Source organism: Gavia stellata, chromosome 3, assembly GCF_030936135.1.
Source record: "Gavia stellata isolate bGavSte3 chromosome 3, bGavSte3.hap2, whole genome shotgun sequence".
In the NCBI taxonomy this organism is placed as follows: Eukaryota; Metazoa; Chordata; class Aves; order Gaviiformes; family Gaviidae; genus Gavia; species Gavia stellata.
In genome coordinates, this window is record NC_082596.1 from 46744171 (window position 1) to 46763426 (window position 19256).

Genomic DNA, 19256 nt, shown 5'->3' on the forward strand with positions numbered 1-19256 from the left:
AACGACTATTAGTTTGTTCTGAACTTTGTAGACAACAGCGTTGTCTGGTTAAAAATCTTGTTCCTCAGTTAAAAAGGTGTCTTGTCGTGATATATTTGCATCGCTTTTCATTAGCTATACAGGTAGATTGGAAGGCCTTTATGTTATTTTTTCAGCTTATATTAATTGTCATTTGTTTATTTCCATAGGATGAAGGGCCTCATCTCTCAGTTGGCTCTAAGCTTCTTTCAGTTGTTTATAAAGGTATTGCACCTAGAGGTGAAAGGATATCTCTTCCATCGTTAGACATCAGTAGTAAGCGATTAGCTGATAGACTCCTGCAGCTAGCCTTTGCGATTGATGACCAGGTAGGATACGGTTCTCCAGTTTTAATACTGAATCATCCTTTAATATTCACCATCAACAGTCTTTTACCCATATTTTGGGTAGATGAGGCTGATGTTTTATTCGTAATCCTACAGAGGAACTGTAAGGATTCTTTGGTTTAATTGAGTGACAATTGTGGATAACAAGCATTTCAGTGTTCTGTTTGTGCTTTATTTTTGTGCTGTCTGGTAACATAAAAGAATTTGGGATGGAAGCTTTAAAAAATTCATGCACTTCTGTAAGAAACAAGTGGAACTTAATGTGCTTGAGATAACTCTGTCTCTACACCTTAATTTTCACAGTGTGAGGAGCTAGTAAGTCTGCTGTTAAACACAGTGGTGTTATCTGTGCCATTATCGGGAGCATCCCAGAAGAACCTGATCAATTTCTCTCATGGACAGTATTTCTACAGCCTGTTCTCGGAAACCATCAATCAACAGCTGCTGAAAAACCTGGATGTGATCATCGTCCAGCTTATGGAATCATCTGTCAGCAGTCCACAAATGGTATTAGACTTCTTTAAAAGGACAAAGTGAAATGGGAATGTTAGAAATAATGCCCATTAGTGGTTGGAGTTCATTTTCCAGTTTAGTTTTATCCAAAACAAATCCAGTCCGCATGGTCTAGGACCAATCTACAGTTAAAATCAAAGCACAGTAAATGGGAACAATCACAGAATTCTTTTCTTTAATTTTATGGATTTGTCATGTATGGGAAGAAAAAAATAAGGTTTATTTTACTGTACCCATCCAAATCTGGTGAAATCACAAGGTTGATAACATTAATCCAGTTTATTAGGTGGTTGCCAGCTATTGAAGAGGAGAATGCAGAATTCAGGTTTGGAAGTCAGTGACCATTCATTTTAGTCAGGTCTTTCTTAGACTTTGAAGAAGAGAGATTGAAGCATACTTAGGTCATATCTGGTATGCCATGGTTTATGTTTCTTTTCAAAACGTATGCAAATAAGTTAGCATATGTTCTATTTCTCCTATTTCTTAGCTTCACACTAACTAAAATTTTCAAGTATTGATCTTTAGAGTCATTTTGGATTATCATTTATTTCTCCATATTCACACAAAAGGTGGGGGAAGGAATTGCTGCATTGTACTCTGAATGAAACAGGAGTAAATTGGATTGAAGTCTCTTTTTTGAAAAGTGTGTGCTTTTAGCATCCTGCAGAGAGACTTCTCCTGTATCCTTTTGAGATTTAAATCTAGCATTGCTACGTGATGCAATAAATTAAACTTAAGTTTGCTGATATGTCAGGGTAGGATTTTCAAATTTCCTTAATTAGGCATTTACTTTCCATTAAATACAGTTGTATTTGCGGATGTGGGATAGAATTAAAATTGTCTAATTTTAGATCCTAATCTTAGCTTTCTGCCAGAGTCTAAGAAGAGAAAGGTGCTTCTAATTTAGATGCCTTTAGGACAGATAGTATATCAGACAGAAAGAGCCTAAGTTGAGGGGATTTTCTTCTTTTTCTTTGAACAACAAACTTTTTAACTTTCAGTCAGGTGTTCGATTCTCCTGAATCTGTGATGTTCTTTTATGATTGCCCATACCAATGAAGACATACTATCATCCTTTTGTGTGGGATGCAAGAATCTATTCTTTTGTTGCTTTTCCTGCCAGGTTGGCAGCATTTTGAATGGCATGTTAGATCAGAGTTTTAGGGAGCGTACCGTACACAAGCAGCAAGGAGTGAAACTGGTCACAGCTGTCCTAAGAAACTGGAAGAAACTTGACAGCTGGTGGGCCAAAGGTTCAGCTCCCGAGAGCAAAATGGCAGTCTTGACCCTGCTCACAAAAGTTCTGCAGGTATGTGTTGCTTTATAAAATCCAGGTAACTTTTCTAGTTCTGTAGAAATTGTATCTTGTTTTAAAGAAATGCTATGTCATTCTAATGTTTTATGTTTGGGAAAAAAAAGAAAAAAAAGTTGGAGAATATAAGAATCTGATTTTTTTATTTATTTGCAAAGTACAAAAAATATTTGGACAGGCAGAAATTACTAGATTTTGCTCTTTTCACACCACCACCCTTTTTTTTTTTTTTTAACTGTTCTCATGTTTTAGCTGTCTCTTTTCCTTCTGGAGAATTGGTACAAGAGCAGAGAGTAAGCTTTGAAACTGAGCAGCCTCTGATAACAGTCTTTGTCATGTTGGCATCCAGAAAGTCACAATGGAGGAGTTTTACCTGTATCAACAGACTGCAGAAAGATCTTTATTTCAAAGACCTTTAATTTCTGTTACATTGGGGTTTTGGTCTTTTTTTTTTTCCCTTCATCTATTTTGGAAACATAATTTATCTACTTACTCTATTGGGGTTTTTTAGGAACTTGTAAAAGTAGCTGTACGCAAATATACACACATCACATATTGAGAATTTTTTTTCTTTTTTTATAATTAATTATTTTAAACTTGAATTGTTTTAAACGTATGTGTTAGGACATAGAATGTGAGCTGTATTGCTGTATTAGCTGGTAGTGAAGCAACCAGTAGGAATTCTGGCTTTGAGAGGGAGCTTAATTTTTTTTTTTGAACTGGAAAATATCCAACATTATGATTTTGTTTGTATTGTGTAGGAGCTTTTAGAATTCTTTTTGATAGTCCTTTTAAAATTAAAATCTCACTGTATGTGCTTTCTGTTAATCCAGTGTATTTTTGGAAATAAACAGTTCTATAGCTCATGGGGTTTTTTTGTTGTTCATTAATACAATTATCTCTTTGATTAGTTTAAAAAAAAATCCTAATTTTTTTGTTTCTTCTGTCATTCCAGATAGACTCTTCAGTTTCTTTCAATACCAATCACGAAGCATTTACAGCTGTTTTTAATACTTATACCAGTCTACTTACTGATAAGAATTTAGGCTTAAATCTTAAGGTAAATTGCTCACTTCAGTGGCTTCAGTGGCCTCCCCAGATTAGAATGTTAGTCGTTCATGAAACTCCCTGTTATTGGGCTTAAATTGTACCTTACTTTGCACAGTAACGTGGACATCGCTTCCATTTTTTTATTCTCCTGTTCAGCATCCTAAAAATTGTAAATCATCCTTTTTGTTCTTCAGGCAGAAGGCAATATGACAGATGCTGTGTTTTGGTTTTAGGTGCTCCTTTTTTTCTTGCCCTACTGAAAGGCATGTAATTTTTAGGAAAAAACTTACTCTTAGTTGCAAATAGTTTAGAAATCTAAAGTGTCCATTTGAGAAGTGACAGGTAATCAGTCTTTTAGCAAGGACTGGCATTTCCTACATGTCAAGTTATAAACATCTGCCGTGATTTTAATGTCCATGTCTGCAAGCATAAGACCAGTATTAATGGATTAACTGCTGTATGTGGCTTGGTCGGGAGAGGGAGATAAAGTACTGTATACTGAAAGTGGAAGTTATAGACGATGCTGGAGCGTAACGTTTGGACTAGAAGATTAAAAATTTTCTACTTATGAAACAGCTTTGCATAGTTGCTGCTCTGTCAGTCTGCCTTTAGCTAGACAAAGTTCTGTACTTTCCTGTGCATTCAAAATAAAGTTTGGGATCTTGCTTTAGCTGCCAGGTGGTTCATTAAGTCAGTTACTTGTGTGATACTGGATGCTTGCTTAAAAGAACAATGAGGTCTTATACATAGCCATGTCAGCCATGAGATGTTAATTAGCTTTTAATTCCCACTCAGCAGTGACCAAAGCTTGTTTTCTGAACTAGGACCTGAAAGATGAGCAACTACATAACATATCTTTAGCAGTACACTGAGCCATTGAATCAGTAAGCACAGCTACTGCTGATTATTTTGTGGTTCTATTCAGCTTGTTTCATAGTTAGAGAATAATTTGTTTAGTGTGAAACTGCACTTCTTTTCTTCAGGGCCAAGCAGTGATAATTCTTCCGTTCTTCACTAATTTGACTGGAGAAAAACTTTATGACCTTAAGAATGCTCTTGATCAACTTGTAGCTTTCAATTTTCCCATGAAGTCGGATGAGTTTCCCAAAGGAACCTTGAAGCACAATAACTATGTAGACTGCACTAAAAAGGTCAGTATTTTTAATGAATGTGTAATTAGAAGCCTAAGTGAACTATGTCTAGAAACAATGTTTCACAGTTTGGAATTAAAGAGAGGTACCTTCAGTTCATGTAAGGAAATGAGCTTTTCTGTTTCTGAGTTATGTCTTTATCCAGAAGTTTAACATACAGATAACACATTAAATTACAGATATTAAATACACATACCCTTCTGAGCATCTGCTTCTGATCAGTATTGAAAAATAATTACACAATTAGATGGAATTGATTTGATCCAGTGTGGCTCCTTATTTAATGCATTACTACTTGTTTCAGTTTTTAGATGCATTAGAATTGTCTCAGAGTCCAGTGTTGTTGCAGCTGATGACAGAACTCCTCTGTAGGGACCACAGACATTTCATGGAGGACTTATTTCAAGCCAGCTTCAAAATAATTTCCAGAAGGTGAGTTTGGTCTATTGGATTTTGCTCTTGTTCTCATTGAATTTTTGCTGAAGCAAATGTGCTTGCTCTATTATGTTGTCCTTGTAATAGTGATGATTTACACCATAAAGTTTTATGTAATAGCTTTAACTCGGATCTTGTGTTTGTCCTCACATTTCAAAAATATTTCTGAAGTGTGAACGAGTGGCACCAACTTCCAGATAACACTTCCAATGCCTGGACAAATTTTGTAAAGCCTTCTGTAAATTAGCATGTTCAGGCAGAATTCAGGAGAAGGTAGTAATTGTGTGTGATACCTGTATTTGCTATCCCTGCGTAATCACATGATCACTTAAGTTGATAGCACTTAAACTGACAGTGAATTACTTTTGTTCAACCCCTTTCAAAACACAACAGCACATTTATCTAAATCAGTGTTTCCAGAGTGGTAAATTGTAGGCAAAAACATGCTCTGTCCACAGAAGAGGTCTTCAGTCTCTTCCAAACCAAACATTCCAATTCATGATGGGCTATTAAGTAGTGACTGTTTTGGAGCATGTAGTTTCCTGGACAGAGTCATTTATCTTATGCCCAAATCCCATTTCTGAAGTTTTAGCTTTTATGAAATTATTCAGAACAACAGTTCATCTAGTAGTGGAACACTTGATAGGCCGCAGAAGGACCTGATAACAGTGAAGTCTCCTCCTTTTTTCCGTTGTTTGCCTCTGTCCTTCACATGTACCAGATAAATATTTTTTTTTAGGTTGTTCAGTGAAAAGGGACTGAGAAAGCTAATGATTGCTTTTGGATTAAACTAACGAAGATACACAAACAAGTTTACCATCTGTTGTAGAGTAAGAAGCTGAGATTTTGTTTGGAGAGCTCCACAACAAGTGGTGATTCAACCTTATCTTGCATGTCTTGCATGTAGGATGATAACCCAAGAGGGTATGAATGCAGACAATGAAGAATATAAATGTCAGAGGGTTTTGAAAGATAAATGGCATCTGGTAAAAGAGTTTTCATCTTGAGATTTCCATCTTGTTTAGGAGCACCACTGACAAACAAGTGATACTGTTGGACACGGTTCACAAAATGTTCCAGAGTGAAGACCTTCTTTCAAATACTACCCGTCAAGCATTTATGGATCGCTCCCTCCTCACTCTCTTGTGGCACTGCAACTTGGATGCACTGAGAGAATTCTTTGGCAAGATTATAGTACAGGCTATGGATGCACTTAATTCCAGGTTTACAAAGGTATGTATTACTTTTTTTAGGATCGGGGAAGGTCTAATAAAATGCTGGTGTTGGTATGTGCATTTTGCTTAACTTTGAGTGAGACACTAATTGAAACCATTTGCTTTCCAGTTTTCTCTGTCTTGAAGCAGAACTTTGTGCCAATTATGTAGTTTGGTTATTAGTGAAAAACTTTCCTTTATTCCCCAACACACTGTTGCTTTGAAGTTAATGTGTGTTTGCATACCTACCATGTATAAAAATTGAAGCTGGAATGTTATCTATATATATCTACAGGGGTCTGAAGTTCTGTCAAAAGCAAAAACCTGTTCTAACTTTGAAATATAAAAGCTGTATAAAATTGTAGCCTGTTGTAAGAGAGAGGTATTCAACCTCTGTAATGAAAGCTCTTAAACTAGCTGCCCTACTTCTAGAGAAAGAAACACGTCTTCTAAGCATTGCAAAGATCCTTCAGCAGGAGCACAGATCTTCCTTTCTCTATTTACAGCCTATCCCCCAATTTAGGGTGTAGTTAGATGCAACAATTTTGTTCTCAGCGGAGGTCTTTGCTCTTGCCGTAGTTCTTCACTCCCATGGTTTTGCTGATGCAGCTGTTTAATAGCAGCAGGACAAACAAGATGCTGAAATGATTCAAATTTAGTAATAGTTATTAAAAACAAAATGCTAAAACCGAGACTTATGTAGAGTCACCCCCCACCATGTTTCTGTTGCTGTAAACGTTGGCGCCAAAGTAAGGTGCATAAACTAACTCATGAATAATATCCAGTATGGTGACAGGTATGTGTGTTTTGCTTACAGGTGTCATGAGTCTGAGCTGTTAATTGGTATTCTGCTTATTTTACTACAATACCACTATAATGATTTAGGCCAATTATAGTTAAGACAACTCACCTGATAAAGAGCAATAACTGTATTACAGAGGAACTCGGAACCTGTCAGTGTTTTATTATCTTCAGCTCTTTTCTCTGTTTTAGAAGGCAAAAGTAAGCTGAAGGCTTTTTAGTAGAAACTAGAGTAACTGTGGAGCTACTTGGGAAGGGCAGGATCCAGGAAATATCTTTGTGAGGTTTTGCTTATTTGTTTCCAGTCCAATGAATATACTTTTGATACACAAGTCACCAAGAAAATGGGGTATTACAAGCTGCTAGAAGTGATGTATGTGCGTCTTTCAAAAGAGGATGTTTACTCCAAGGACTCTAAAATTAACCAAGCTTACCGTGGCTCCATAAGTGTAGAAGGAAATGAACTTACAAAGACACTAATAAAGTAAGACTATTATTTCTTTTATTTCCTTTTAATTTCTAATTAGGTTTTAGGCAGGAGATTGATTTGTTCAAGGGTAAACGTAATCTGCAATGTAGCTTTTGATTTTACATGGAATATACAATATTGAATTTGCATTGATAGAATGATCTTTAGCGTAGACTACAATCTTATGTCAGGATAACTTTTGCATCTTGTTTAAGTTTGTGCTTTTATTTTTGCTTTTCAATATGATTCTTGGCCTTTAATTTGTGTTTTCATAATTTCAGTTTCAGTATACTTACACTTTTAGGTAGAGTATGGTTCTGTGTTGTATGATAGGTATTTATATGATTGATGAAAAGATGGGATGGATTTTCATTTACAGTTCATAATATAGCAGCACACATGGTAGGTATAATTTGGTTTAATCACCACTGCAGAGGGGGACAAAAGATTAATACTGAATATATATGCTAATTAATATTATTTAGTTTGTTTAGTATTCTGAAAAAATATAAGATGCCTGAACTGCTGTTCTCTCTTTTTTGTTTTTGTTTTCATTTCATTTTACAATACTGTGTCCTATGAGGACTTCAAAGAATTTCTTGGCTATGATTTGCAGATCTATAAATGGTTATGGTCAAAATAGCTATAAAAATTGCATCTAAACTGGTTTTCTCTGGCTAATCTATAGCATAGCTTAGCATGCCTGTCTGTTCATGATTTCTTGGGAGAGGACCATGAAAGAGATTTATGCGTGCATTGGAACATATCTGTTTTATCTTAAAATGGCCTGTTGTCGTATCCCTGACATTAAGGACTGCCGTGTAAATACTTGGGGAAGTTGGTTTTGTCATTGCTGAATGATTCCATTTTAGCGCAATATACCTGTGGAGAACTTGAACACGTCTGAAGTGGTTTAATGCTGATACTGCTATAATAATAAAGATCTCTTGAAATTCTGTTGACCCACTGGTCTCTGATTGGGACCTTTTCTGTACTTCTTAAAAAGACTTCTGATGGTGTTTTCTTACCTGTTTGTATTTTAAGGTCATGCTATGATGCATTTACAGAAAACATGGCAGGAGAGAGTCAGCTATTGGAGAAGAGGAGACAGTATCACTGTGCAGCATATAATTGTGCTATTGCTGTTATAAGTTGTGTTTTCACTGAAAGTAAATTTTATCAAGGCTTTCTTTTTACAGAAAAATCAGAAAAGGTGAGAAGCTGTTATTGCTGTTAGAAGGTGTCCAGAGCATGAGACACAAAGTGATATTACCTGATTGCAATAAATCAAAGAATTAAACCTGAATGACATGCAATTATATTAACTAACTACCCAATGAGGTAATAGAAGGAGTCGTAGCTGACTTTCTTGTATCCTTCATGCAATTTGAATTGCTGATGAAAGTTTTACCGTCTGTTTGGGAGTGGGTGAAGTAGTGATGCATTTACCCTGTTTTCCCTCCACTCTCAATCAATTTTCTAAAATATGGGAAAAAAACCTATTGTTTAAGTTCTCCAGTGCTTGGCATATACTGCAATAAGGGATACCCTACTTACAGAGCACATGGTCTGTGCTGTGAATTCTTAAATAGTTGAATAGTAATATTTTCTTAGAACTATTGATCTAGAGGAGAAAACATGCCATATTTTCTATATTGTACATTGATCCGTTGTTTTTTAAGAAGAAATAAAATATGTTCAGAGCAATTGTTATTGTATGCAGCATTATAATTTTGATATTTCCAAACATGCTTCGGTTTGCAGAACTTGCTGATTTTTGAAAATTTGATAGACCTGAAGCATCAGTATACATTTCCTGTAGAAATTGAGGTGAGTGGAACTTTTGGGCTTTTGTGTTCCTAAGTAAAGAATTAGTATGGTTTTAACAGTGTAGTCCCTGTAGACCAAGTCAATTCTCACATACAGAGAAAGAGGATTCTGCAGTGAATAAAAAATGGAGTACTCCTGTAATATTTTAAAATACATTTTTCTGAGAAATCCAGACTTGAAATTTAGAACACACCTGCAGTGCACGTAACTTTAATATACTTTTTAGCACACTTACTCTGGTAATGAACAGCTGTAGGAATAAGTAATTTAGCTGTTCTTCTGTAGCATTAATTATAATCATTTACAACTTGGGATTTTTCATTCATGTTAAATGGTTTTGATAATTTTTTGGCAGTTCTGTAAATAAATAATTGTAAATAAACTGTAAAAAAAAATAATTTTCGAACTTCATTTCTTGCTGTTTAGGTCCCACTGGAAAGGAAGAAGCGGTACATTGCTATTAGAAAGGAGGCCAGGGATGCAGGGAATAGCGATCAGGGTATGAAAGTCATTTATTACTATGAAAAAAATGCCTTCTTATCTTTCATACAGTGTTCATTGATGTGTGGCTAATTGGCTTCTACAGTAGCAGGAACAAATAAAAACATTCAGTGTACTTCATCTAACAACCAATTCCCACCCACCCTCAAGTTTCATTGGCCAATAAAAGCTTGTTTCTTGTAAATACCTTAATTAATGGTCTATTCTTTTTCCTATTTAGATGAACCCAAGTATTTAGCTTCTGCATCATACATGATGGATAGCAGTTTGAGTGAGGAATTGAGTCAGTTTGATTTTTCTACTGGAGTCCAAGGTTTTTCTTATAGCTCCCAAGATGTTACAGCTGGCAGCGCTCGTTTCAGGAGAAAGGTAATTTAGTGACTTATGTGCTGTGAGGACAAAAAGTTTTATGATTTCTAGCCGTTGCATATGTTTATTGGGGTTGAGAAAGAGAAATTTCTAGCCTCCTATATTTGTTCTACTTGACTGAGAATGGGTTCCTCCAGCAGATGAGGGAGGGGACTTGAGCTGTGTTCTGTTGGTCATTTTTCCTTCTTCCCTCTCTCCACTGTCTACAACTGGAGAAAAGCGATACCCAACTTTGGCTTTCTAAAGTTGAGTAATGTGAGTGAAGTCCAGCCTGAATTGTAAAAAGTGGCTTGTGACTTTGTGTGCACTCAGGAGTATCCTGTGACAGCTGTGTTTTGCCACCTGGTTTCCTTATTTCCTTCTTTTGGTCTTTGAAGGCACTTGACCAAGCTGGTTGTATCAAATGCATGGAATAAATGATCAAACACTTTATTATTTTTGTATCTCTGTTGTGGCACCTTGTATTTAACTGTTGCTCTTGGAAGAACAGCATTTAATATCTTCCAAGACTTGAAGTCGTGTTCCTTCTGCAGTCAAGAGATGTCTCATCAACAGTAATACTGATAGGACAGATATTTGCTATAAAACAGAAAGAAAGCTTGTAAGAGTATCATAGACACAGAAGATAAATCTGTCAAAATAACTGTTAACATTGGTGAAGATAAACTGTTTCCATGTTTTGGAGCAAGGAGGTATTTTAGCTGCAATGAAGTTATCCAGAAATGTACATTCTGTCTGCTTTGTGTAGTAATGTTGTAATTTCTAACTTATGAACATTTTTCTTTTGTGATTTATTCTGTGTAGCAAAAGAGAGAGCTGCTGTGGTTGCTAGTCAGTGTGAAACAATACATCCATAAAAACAGGGCTTTCCCTCTGTGGAAGGTGTTAACACATTCTTTCAGCTATGAAATGAAATAATTTGAGGTTCGGCTAATTCTTAATGCTTCCAGCAGTTGCCACACCTATCCTGGCTGGTAGTAAAGTCAGAGTAACATGAAGTTGACATCCGTTGGCACAGAACGTAAATGATGTGCACAGCTGGTACATATATTTCGGAGGTGTCTGAACCACACATTTCATGTATTCCCAGTTGTGCACACTGAGCGTATAGTCAAATCTGTAAACACAGATAAGATCAGAATGACTCATGGCATTATCATGATTTAAAAGAAAATACAATGTTATTGTTAATCACAGTAACACTTTTTTTTCAGGAGCCCATAGAATACATGGTTCTAAATGATGAAATGGAACTGGAAATGGATGAACTCAACCAACATGAATGTATGGCTTCTATGATCACTCTGATTAAACATATGCAGAGGAAACAGATCACACCCAAAGTGGAGGAGGCCAGTATTAACCAAAAAGTTGGCATTTTTTCACTAATTATACCAAGAAAAGGGAGTCATGATTGAATCCCTTCATTTATTAATTTTCATGGCTATACTATAATGAGACCTGTGTGGCTCGAGCTGGGGGCTTTTTGGCTTGGAAGGCTGTTTGGTCCAAGAACTGAGTTGATTTTTGCTCATCTCTTAAATTTCAGGGCACAGTTCCAGTAGATCTTCCTCTTTGGATGAAATTTCTGCATGGCAAATTAGGAAACCCATCAGTACCACTAAATATTCGCCTCTTCATAGCAAAACTTATTGTTAATACTGAGGATGTGAGTAACTTTTTGTCATATTTTTTCTGTTAACATAGCAGGTTGTATTATAATATCAACTGTGTAACTCTTGTGGGGTAAAATATTTCATCAGCTGAGACTTTTGGGGCATTCAAATTGAGTAGCTTGGTGTGATAAAAGAAAGTGCATTTATAGCCCCAAATTCCAGGTAGTGCCAGTATTTTGCATGTAATATAAATACTTTTTCTCCCAAACACTACTTCTGTAAGTAGAGGATGTCCACAATGTGTGTCTTCTGTAAACTGTAAGTAATTGATTTATTGATACTGGGCAAGAGGGATGGCTGATTATGTCTGCCATCTTTGAAGGAGCAAATATGGGTTTTTTAATGGTCACAGATGAGTCTTATGGAAACCCTTAGAGCTAAATGATGTTCTAGTTGCAGAAAGTTATTAAGACAGCATAATGTGTCTTTGAGAAGAAACATTTTCTAACTCTCGTTCTTGGGTAAAACATTCTCATCCTATTTCATATAGTGATTTTAAAGTATAATGTTTCTGTCTGAAATAGTCCAAATCCAAAATACAAAAATACTGAATTTCAGAATTAATTCAAGAAGCTTTAACACTAACATGCACTTAATGCTACTTTCTTAGTAAAGCTGTCTGAAATGGAAGGGTAGATGAATGGCATACTCTTTCAAATCCTTTAGGGACAGGTTTTCTGCATGAGAGCCATATTGTGTGGGCCCTAGTGAAATAATTAACTTTATCTGAATACTTGGTTAAAGGTTTCTAAGCAGAAGTGAGGAATGTAGTTATGCATACTTCCTATTTTAAAGTTATTTTAAAATTTTTATGGTTGTTGCTTCAGAGGTTAAGCAAAGTGATAAGAGTTTGATTTAGTAGTCTTACCCGTAATGATTATTGAACAGCAGGTTATTGAATAGTTGGATAATTTGTACTTCATCACTGATTCTCCTGTTTTCCATAGGTTTTTCGACCTTATGCAAAGCAGTGGCTTGGTCCATTGCTGCAGCTTGTTGTTTCTGGGAATAATGGAGGTGAAGGGATTCATTACATGGTAGTGGAAATAGTAGTTACTATCCTTTCCTGGACAGGTGTAACCACTCCCAAAGTAAGGAAATGTGAAATTTGTTTTTATTATTATTGTTACTATTTGGTAAGGAATGAATGAGTTTCTTATTATGCACTTGTAATAATTTTCTACATCAGTCCACTGTTTCTTTTAGATACTAACTTCAAAAATAGCTTATTTACTTGTTTGTTTTCATAAAACAATATATGTCTTCATGTTGGAGTCACTATGTTTATTTTTGCTCCTGTTTGTTGTAGGGGAATATTAAGGATGAGATTTTAGCTAACAGATTGCTTGAATTCCTGATGAAGAATGCCTTTCACCAAAAAAGAGCTGTGTTCAGACACAATCTAGAAATCATAAAGACAGTTATAGAGTGTTGGAAGAACTGTCTCTCCATACCTTACAGGTAAGCATTTAGACAGTTGCTTTCTTTTATCAATATTTCATGAATATAAGTGAACATTATCAAAGGAGATGAAAAGGTAAACTCAGCTGCAATAGTAAACTTTTTGTCCCTAGAGTTGACAGAAGAACTTCAGAACTGAACTCTCCAAAGGTTGTAACTTAATTTGCAAAGCAACAAGGAGAGAGACAGGGAAAACATGTAGAGGATCACAACAGCAACAACAAAAGCAGGAGTAATCTCTGCAAAGACTTACGTTTTATTTGAAATTTTGGGTGTTACCACTGAATATTGGTGCACTCTTAGACTTCTACGATCTGCTCTGCTCCTGAACTTGTTGCAGAGAATTTGTGTGGGCTTACAATATCTTTTTAGATTTTTTTTTTTCCAAGACTCCTTCATTGACGCTAAATACTTAATTCTTTCTGAATATATGCTTTCTGCTGGTTTTGGTGGGAGTGTATATGCGTATATACGTTCTTTCTGCTGGTTTTGGTGCAGTTGTATGTATGTATGCAGCTGTTTATACATAGAATGAGCGTATGGTGCGTATATTTTGGGTTTTTCTTGTATATCACTACTTCTATGTTTTTATCCAACAGTTTAATATTTGAAAAGTTTTCTAGTGGCGACCCTGATACAAAGGATAACTCAGTGGGAATTCAGCTGCTGGGAATTGTTCTTGCTAACAATTTACCTCCCTTTGACCCAAAGTGTGAAATAGATCGTGTCAGGTGAGAAATGCAGCTTTTTGGAGAATGATTTTGATAAAAGCTTAAGACAAAGCGAGCATGTCTAACTTGTCAGCGTGAACTATGGGAGTTGGATTGCTCATTTATTGGAATTGTTTGTCCCATTATCACTTTGCTGTTGTCTGTCAGATGTAATGCTTTTCTAGATGCAAACTGCAGAACCCATTTATTTTGGAAAATATCTAGAGGAATGTAAGCTTTTTTTACAGTGGGCCCCAGGGTTGCAGTTTCATGGGAATTAATGGAGTCAGGAATTGCCAAAGAAGGGATTTGAGACACTGCAGGTAGAAATCCATGTTGGCTGTATTCAGCTCTTCTAAAAGCATTCACTGTTCCCTTAGGCAGCTCAGGTGAGTTTTTTGTTTCAGTTTAAAATTGGATGCTGGTGTAGTGGCTTACAGCGGGTCTAACCTTTTGTGGTAGGTATTTTCAGGCTTTGACCAGCAACATGGGCTTATTAAAGTACAAAGAAGTTTATGCAGCTGCAGCAGAAGTGTTGGGACTTGCTCTTCGATACATTGCTGAGAGAGAAAATGTGAGTGAACTATATTGTTTGTTTGACCATTCCTGACTTAATTCTATGTACATTTTTTATATGACTACTCAATTCAGCTCCAAAAATGAATGTATGTCAAACTCAACAGTCTTTGTCCAACACATGGAGTTAAAGGTTTAAACTGTTAACTCGAGAGGAAAAGAATTTGAGAGCAGACTAAGTGCAGAGTTTTTGCCCTTCTCTTTTGAAGCTGACAGTGAATGGTCTCTTTCTGAGGCTTTGTCCAGCTTTTGCCAACCAGCAACACTGGCATGGTACATTTAAAGTTTTGGGGGGGGGTTTTAAAGAAAAAAAAAAATTGCAAGTTGGGCAGTTTGGGGCTACCTTTTGAATATCTGTATCTGAGGATGTTTAATAACTTCTAAGTTTTGATGCAAATTTTAAAGGTATTGTATTTAATTTTGAATCCAGTTATTTTCTAGGTAGTGGGTAAGGCGAATGCAAAATTGTTTCTCACCAAATCCTACAGTACTAGAATTAGGGGATAGTGCTTGATGATCACAGAAATCAGTTTGAGACAGATGCTAGAAGTACTTCTTTACACAACAGTTAGTGAACTTCTGGAAATTGTTGCTAGAAGAGGTTTCGGGGTAAGTAGCATCAGCAGGTTTAAAGAGAAATTAGGCAAATTCATGCACAAAAAAAATCCATTAACAGGTTCTAAAAACAGTAGACAACAAGGTACACTCCAAGATCCCTAAACTAATGAAGGATGCATGTTGGGTTGTATGAGAAAAAAGGAAGACAAAACGCAGCCAGGCTGATGTGGTCCCCCTGAATATCATTCTGCAGCTGCTATTGGAGGCAAAATACAAAGACACTGGTCTTTTCACTAAAAATGTCTGATTTTTTACATTCGTTAATTGGAAATCTGCCATACCGAATGAGAAGGTACTTATTATTTATGTAAGCATACTAAGCAACTTGTATTTCAAAATTAAGGCGTTGGTTCCAAACCAATCAAAGGAAGCTCACAAATGTATTGTTTAAGCAGGCAATCGTGTTTCAGCCAGGCATAGCTGTATAGCAACCATGAAGCACCATAAATGTCAAGATGAGGCAGGTGGATCTTACCTAGCAAAATGCACTAGAATCAAACAGTACAGCAGCAGAACTATGTGTCATTAAGGTGGTTATGAGTTTCATGGCTATGTTTGTCTTACTGTCTTTCTCATTTTCAGGTACTTGAAGATCCAGTTTATGATTGTGTCATAAGACAATTAAAACATCATCAGAACACCCAACAGGATAAGTTTATTCAATGCTTGAATAAAGTTGTTAAGAATTTTCCACCTCTTGCTGACAGGTATGTCATGATTTACATGGTATGTTCATTGTAGATCTAGAGGAGTAATAGAAAATAACTTGCTTTTCTTTGTGGACTTCTGGTTATGTTAAGGTTTATGAACGCAGTATTCTTTTTGATACCCAAACTTCATGGTGTGATGAAAACCTACTGTCTGGAAGTAATAATGTGCCGAGCAGAAGAAATACCTGATCTCCACTTGCAGTTAAAGAGTAAAGACTTTATCCAGATCATGAATCACAGGTGTGTGGTCATGTGATTACAAATGTGGATGCATAGTCTAAACTTCTTGATAACATTTTCTGTGTTGGCCACAATATTTTTATGTTCAGAAGCATTGATAATTCATGTTCACTTTTTGGACACTGCTCTCCTGATTTGAGCTAATGGAATCTGGGATTTAGTATTAAGATGATTAGCTGACTGTCAAAAACAAACAGCAGTAAGGTCAAATGTCACTGGGATGTGAATTTCTCTAGTATGTATTAGTTTAGTTATATTTTTACTCTTAGGTTGAACTCAAAAGTATTTACCTAAAGCCCTTTATGCAAAACTAAATATTATTGCTAAAACCTAAACTCATCTTCTGGTTTTGTGTGTAGCAGTGAAGAGAAAAGCAATGTAACTATTCTTTTTTTTCCCTCTCTTTTTAGGGATGATGAAAGGCAAAGGGTTTGTTTGGATATAGTGTACAAGATGCTGTCTAAACTAAAACCACTAGAACTTAAAGAACTTCTTCCTGGAGTGACAGGGTTCATTTCTCACCCTTCTGTAATATGTCGACAACGCATGTATGATATTCTGATGTGGATTTATGATAATTACAGGTGTGTATTTACTGTAGATGTTGTCTTTCAGTGGTTTGTCACAGGCAGAGTGAAAGTGCTTGTAACATTGTCTTCCAGCTTCATGTCCCTCAGTGAGGGATTTTCCCAGTTCTCAGAATAATAGAGCCTGTGATTTGCCTCAGTAGCTCTGGCCTCTGGTGGCAATTTTATCACTTCCACTAAGGGACAAAGACTTAGACCTCAACAGTAGCCCAGAACTACTAGCATGTTGCATCACCACAGCATGATGGTATAAGAGGTCTTAGCTCTGATGCTCCCACTTCTTTTCTTGTTGCCAGAATTTGTAACTAGTAAGAATTGTATTCTAGAGAAATTTGCTTGTAAGTAGAAAGCGTGTTAAGGCACTTTGGCATTATCTGGATCCCTTCAATCTGATAGTATGAAGATGTTCTTTCTGTTTGACCCCTTAGAGTAGGGAACAGGCATGTACTCAGTTTGACAAGCAGGTTGCTGTTGAATCGTCTAACTTAGTTGGGTTCTATCATATGCTTTTTCCTAGGATAACTTAACTATTTGAATGGATAATTATTGTGAAGAAAAAGTACAGGCAATTTTTACTCCAACGTCACTTGGCGAAAGCTAATTCTTTGCTTTTTTCTCAGTTTTAACCTTGCAAACTCAGAATTATTTCTGATTGGCCTTTGTAATAAATACCTAACATGCAATATTTAGCGTTCTGATTTTTACTTTTCTAAGTAGTGGAGAGACAAGACATTTTTGGCAATGAAGCCCTCATATTATGAAAAAAATGCAGTGTTGTCATGCCAGGTTGAGATTTTTGAGAAAGGCATGTTCCTCCTTTTCTCCCACCATCCTCATCCTCTTGTTTTACTATGGATTGTTTGAGAGAAGTCATTAAGAGACATTTTTCTCCTAACATCAGTGATTCAGAAAGCCAAGCAGATGGTGATTCTCAGGAAATACTCAAACTGGCAAAAGAAATTCTGCTTCAAGGACTGATTGATGAGAATGCCGAACTGCAGTAAGTAAATAATGTTGTGAGGACTGACTGAAGTAACGAATCCCTAAATTGCTCTGTTTATCACACAGGAGTTGATCCTTAGAGGTTTTTTAAGTATTTTAATATCAAAGAGTAACAGTGAGATAACATTATTTCCTTTTCTTCCAGTAAGTTAATTTACAAAATTGTGTCCCCTAGTGTTACACCAAATTAAAGTGAAGCACAGAGCTTTTGAACAGACTTTAAGCCATGGAGGGGTTGTTTCAGTATGTTAGACCTAATTCTGCGTTAATGTTCTGGAGTTTTTTAACACCAAGGTGGCCTTCACTATACACAGACACACAAAAATAGGTTCAGTGTTGGAGAATGTTGGATTTTTTTTAATTTTTTTGGTGAAGCAGAAGATAGAATAGGAAATCTCTGTGGCTTATCCACCCCTAGCACTTCTCAAGAGGAAAACAACTTAATAGAAATAATTTTTTCAGAGTAAACCTTTAAGATCATTTGAATGGCATAGAGCATGGTAGATGAATGAGGAATTTGGTATAATTCAATGGAAGATCCATGGCATGAAAGGGTTAGTTGAAGGTGTTATGATCTTATTGTGTTTTTTTTAAATGGACTTTTTTGTTAGTGTTGTGTTTTCTGTTTGCAGATAACCAAGAATAACTTTATTCCTTGCCTTTACAGATTAATTGTTAGGAATTTTTGGAGTGATGAGACAAGGTTACCTGCAAGTATTCTTGATCGCATGCTGGCATTGTTAAATTCTTTATATTCCACCAAGATTGAAACACAGTACTTGAGTCTAATCACAAATTTTCTGCTTGAAATGACTAGCAAGAGCCCAGATTATTCCAGAAAAATATTTGAGCATCCACTGTCTGAATGCAAATTTCAGGTGAATTGTAATGTGTTATCCTGTGTGCAACTTTGTGATAAATTCTATTCCTTAATGTAGTTATTGCTTGGACGAGAATGACATAGTGAAGGAGATTTTTGAAAGTGTGTTTTGTACTCCGTAGTTCACAGCTGCAACAGTCATGGGTTATGCACAGTATCAGAAGTTTGATTTTGTGAGGCAATAATTTTGCTTTCTTTTCAAAATTATGTATATATGTAATTATATGTACCAGGTATAGCTGATGTATGGAGTAATGAAATACTTAAAAAAGAGGGTAGTGGAGAGAAGGACCATAAGGTGGAGAAAAATTGTGAAAGAACAGGAATGCTAGTTGCAAGAGTTGTAAATCAGTCCTCAGCTGACCAGTCCCAATTAGCGAGCTTGTACTGAACTGCAGAGAACTTCTATGTGTTCAGATTTTTTATAGTCAAGTTCTGCCCCTGTACCTGGGACGATGTTTTAAATTCTGTACTTTACTTTCTTCTATCTTGTCTTAAGGAAGGCAAAAAGCCTCTATTCTTACTGTTCTTCCTAAAATCTTTTTGTGTTCCTAGGACTTTGTAATTGATTCCAGCTGGCGTTATCGAAGTACCATGCTCATACCTATGTTTGTGGAGACTCAAGCTTCTCAGAGTATCCACAGGAATTTATCACAAGAAAGATCCCTTTCTGCTTCTGGGTCAGTCGGTGGTCGAGTGAGGGCTACCCAACGGCAATATGAATTTACACCTACACAGCATGTCAGTAAGTCCAGACCACTGTCTTCTGAAATTTTATTGTTAGAT

General features: G+C 36.2%; 1 protein-coding gene across 1 annotated transcript in view; it reads left to right on the plus strand.

Moving 5' to 3' along the window:
- PRKDC (protein kinase, DNA-activated, catalytic subunit) overlaps positions 1–19256 on the plus strand; it is an 84236-nt gene that overhangs the window by 30004 nt on the left and 34976 nt on the right. Inside the window, exons 35-58 of the mRNA XM_059815869.1 lie at positions 189–347; positions 669–872; positions 2002–2187; positions 3146–3250; positions 4224–4391; positions 4696–4823; positions 5852–6059; positions 7147–7325; positions 8355–8523; positions 9075–9140; positions 9567–9639; positions 9862–10010; positions 11225–11362; positions 11560–11679; positions 12634–12777; positions 12996–13147; positions 13747–13878; positions 14320–14431; positions 15634–15758; positions 15852–16001; positions 16412–16585; positions 17490–17588; positions 18258–18468; positions 19026–19215. Of these exons, the coding sequence (XP_059671852.1) occupies positions 189–347; positions 669–872; positions 2002–2187; positions 3146–3250; positions 4224–4391; positions 4696–4823; positions 5852–6059; positions 7147–7325; positions 8355–8523; positions 9075–9140; positions 9567–9639; positions 9862–10010; positions 11225–11362; positions 11560–11679; positions 12634–12777; positions 12996–13147; positions 13747–13878; positions 14320–14431; positions 15634–15758; positions 15852–16001; positions 16412–16585; positions 17490–17588; positions 18258–18468; positions 19026–19215 (3541 nt within the window). The remainder of the gene's footprint in view (positions 1–188; positions 348–668; positions 873–2001; positions 2188–3145; positions 3251–4223; positions 4392–4695; positions 4824–5851; positions 6060–7146; positions 7326–8354; positions 8524–9074; positions 9141–9566; positions 9640–9861; positions 10011–11224; positions 11363–11559; positions 11680–12633; positions 12778–12995; positions 13148–13746; positions 13879–14319; positions 14432–15633; positions 15759–15851; positions 16002–16411; positions 16586–17489; positions 17589–18257; positions 18469–19025; positions 19216–19256) is intronic.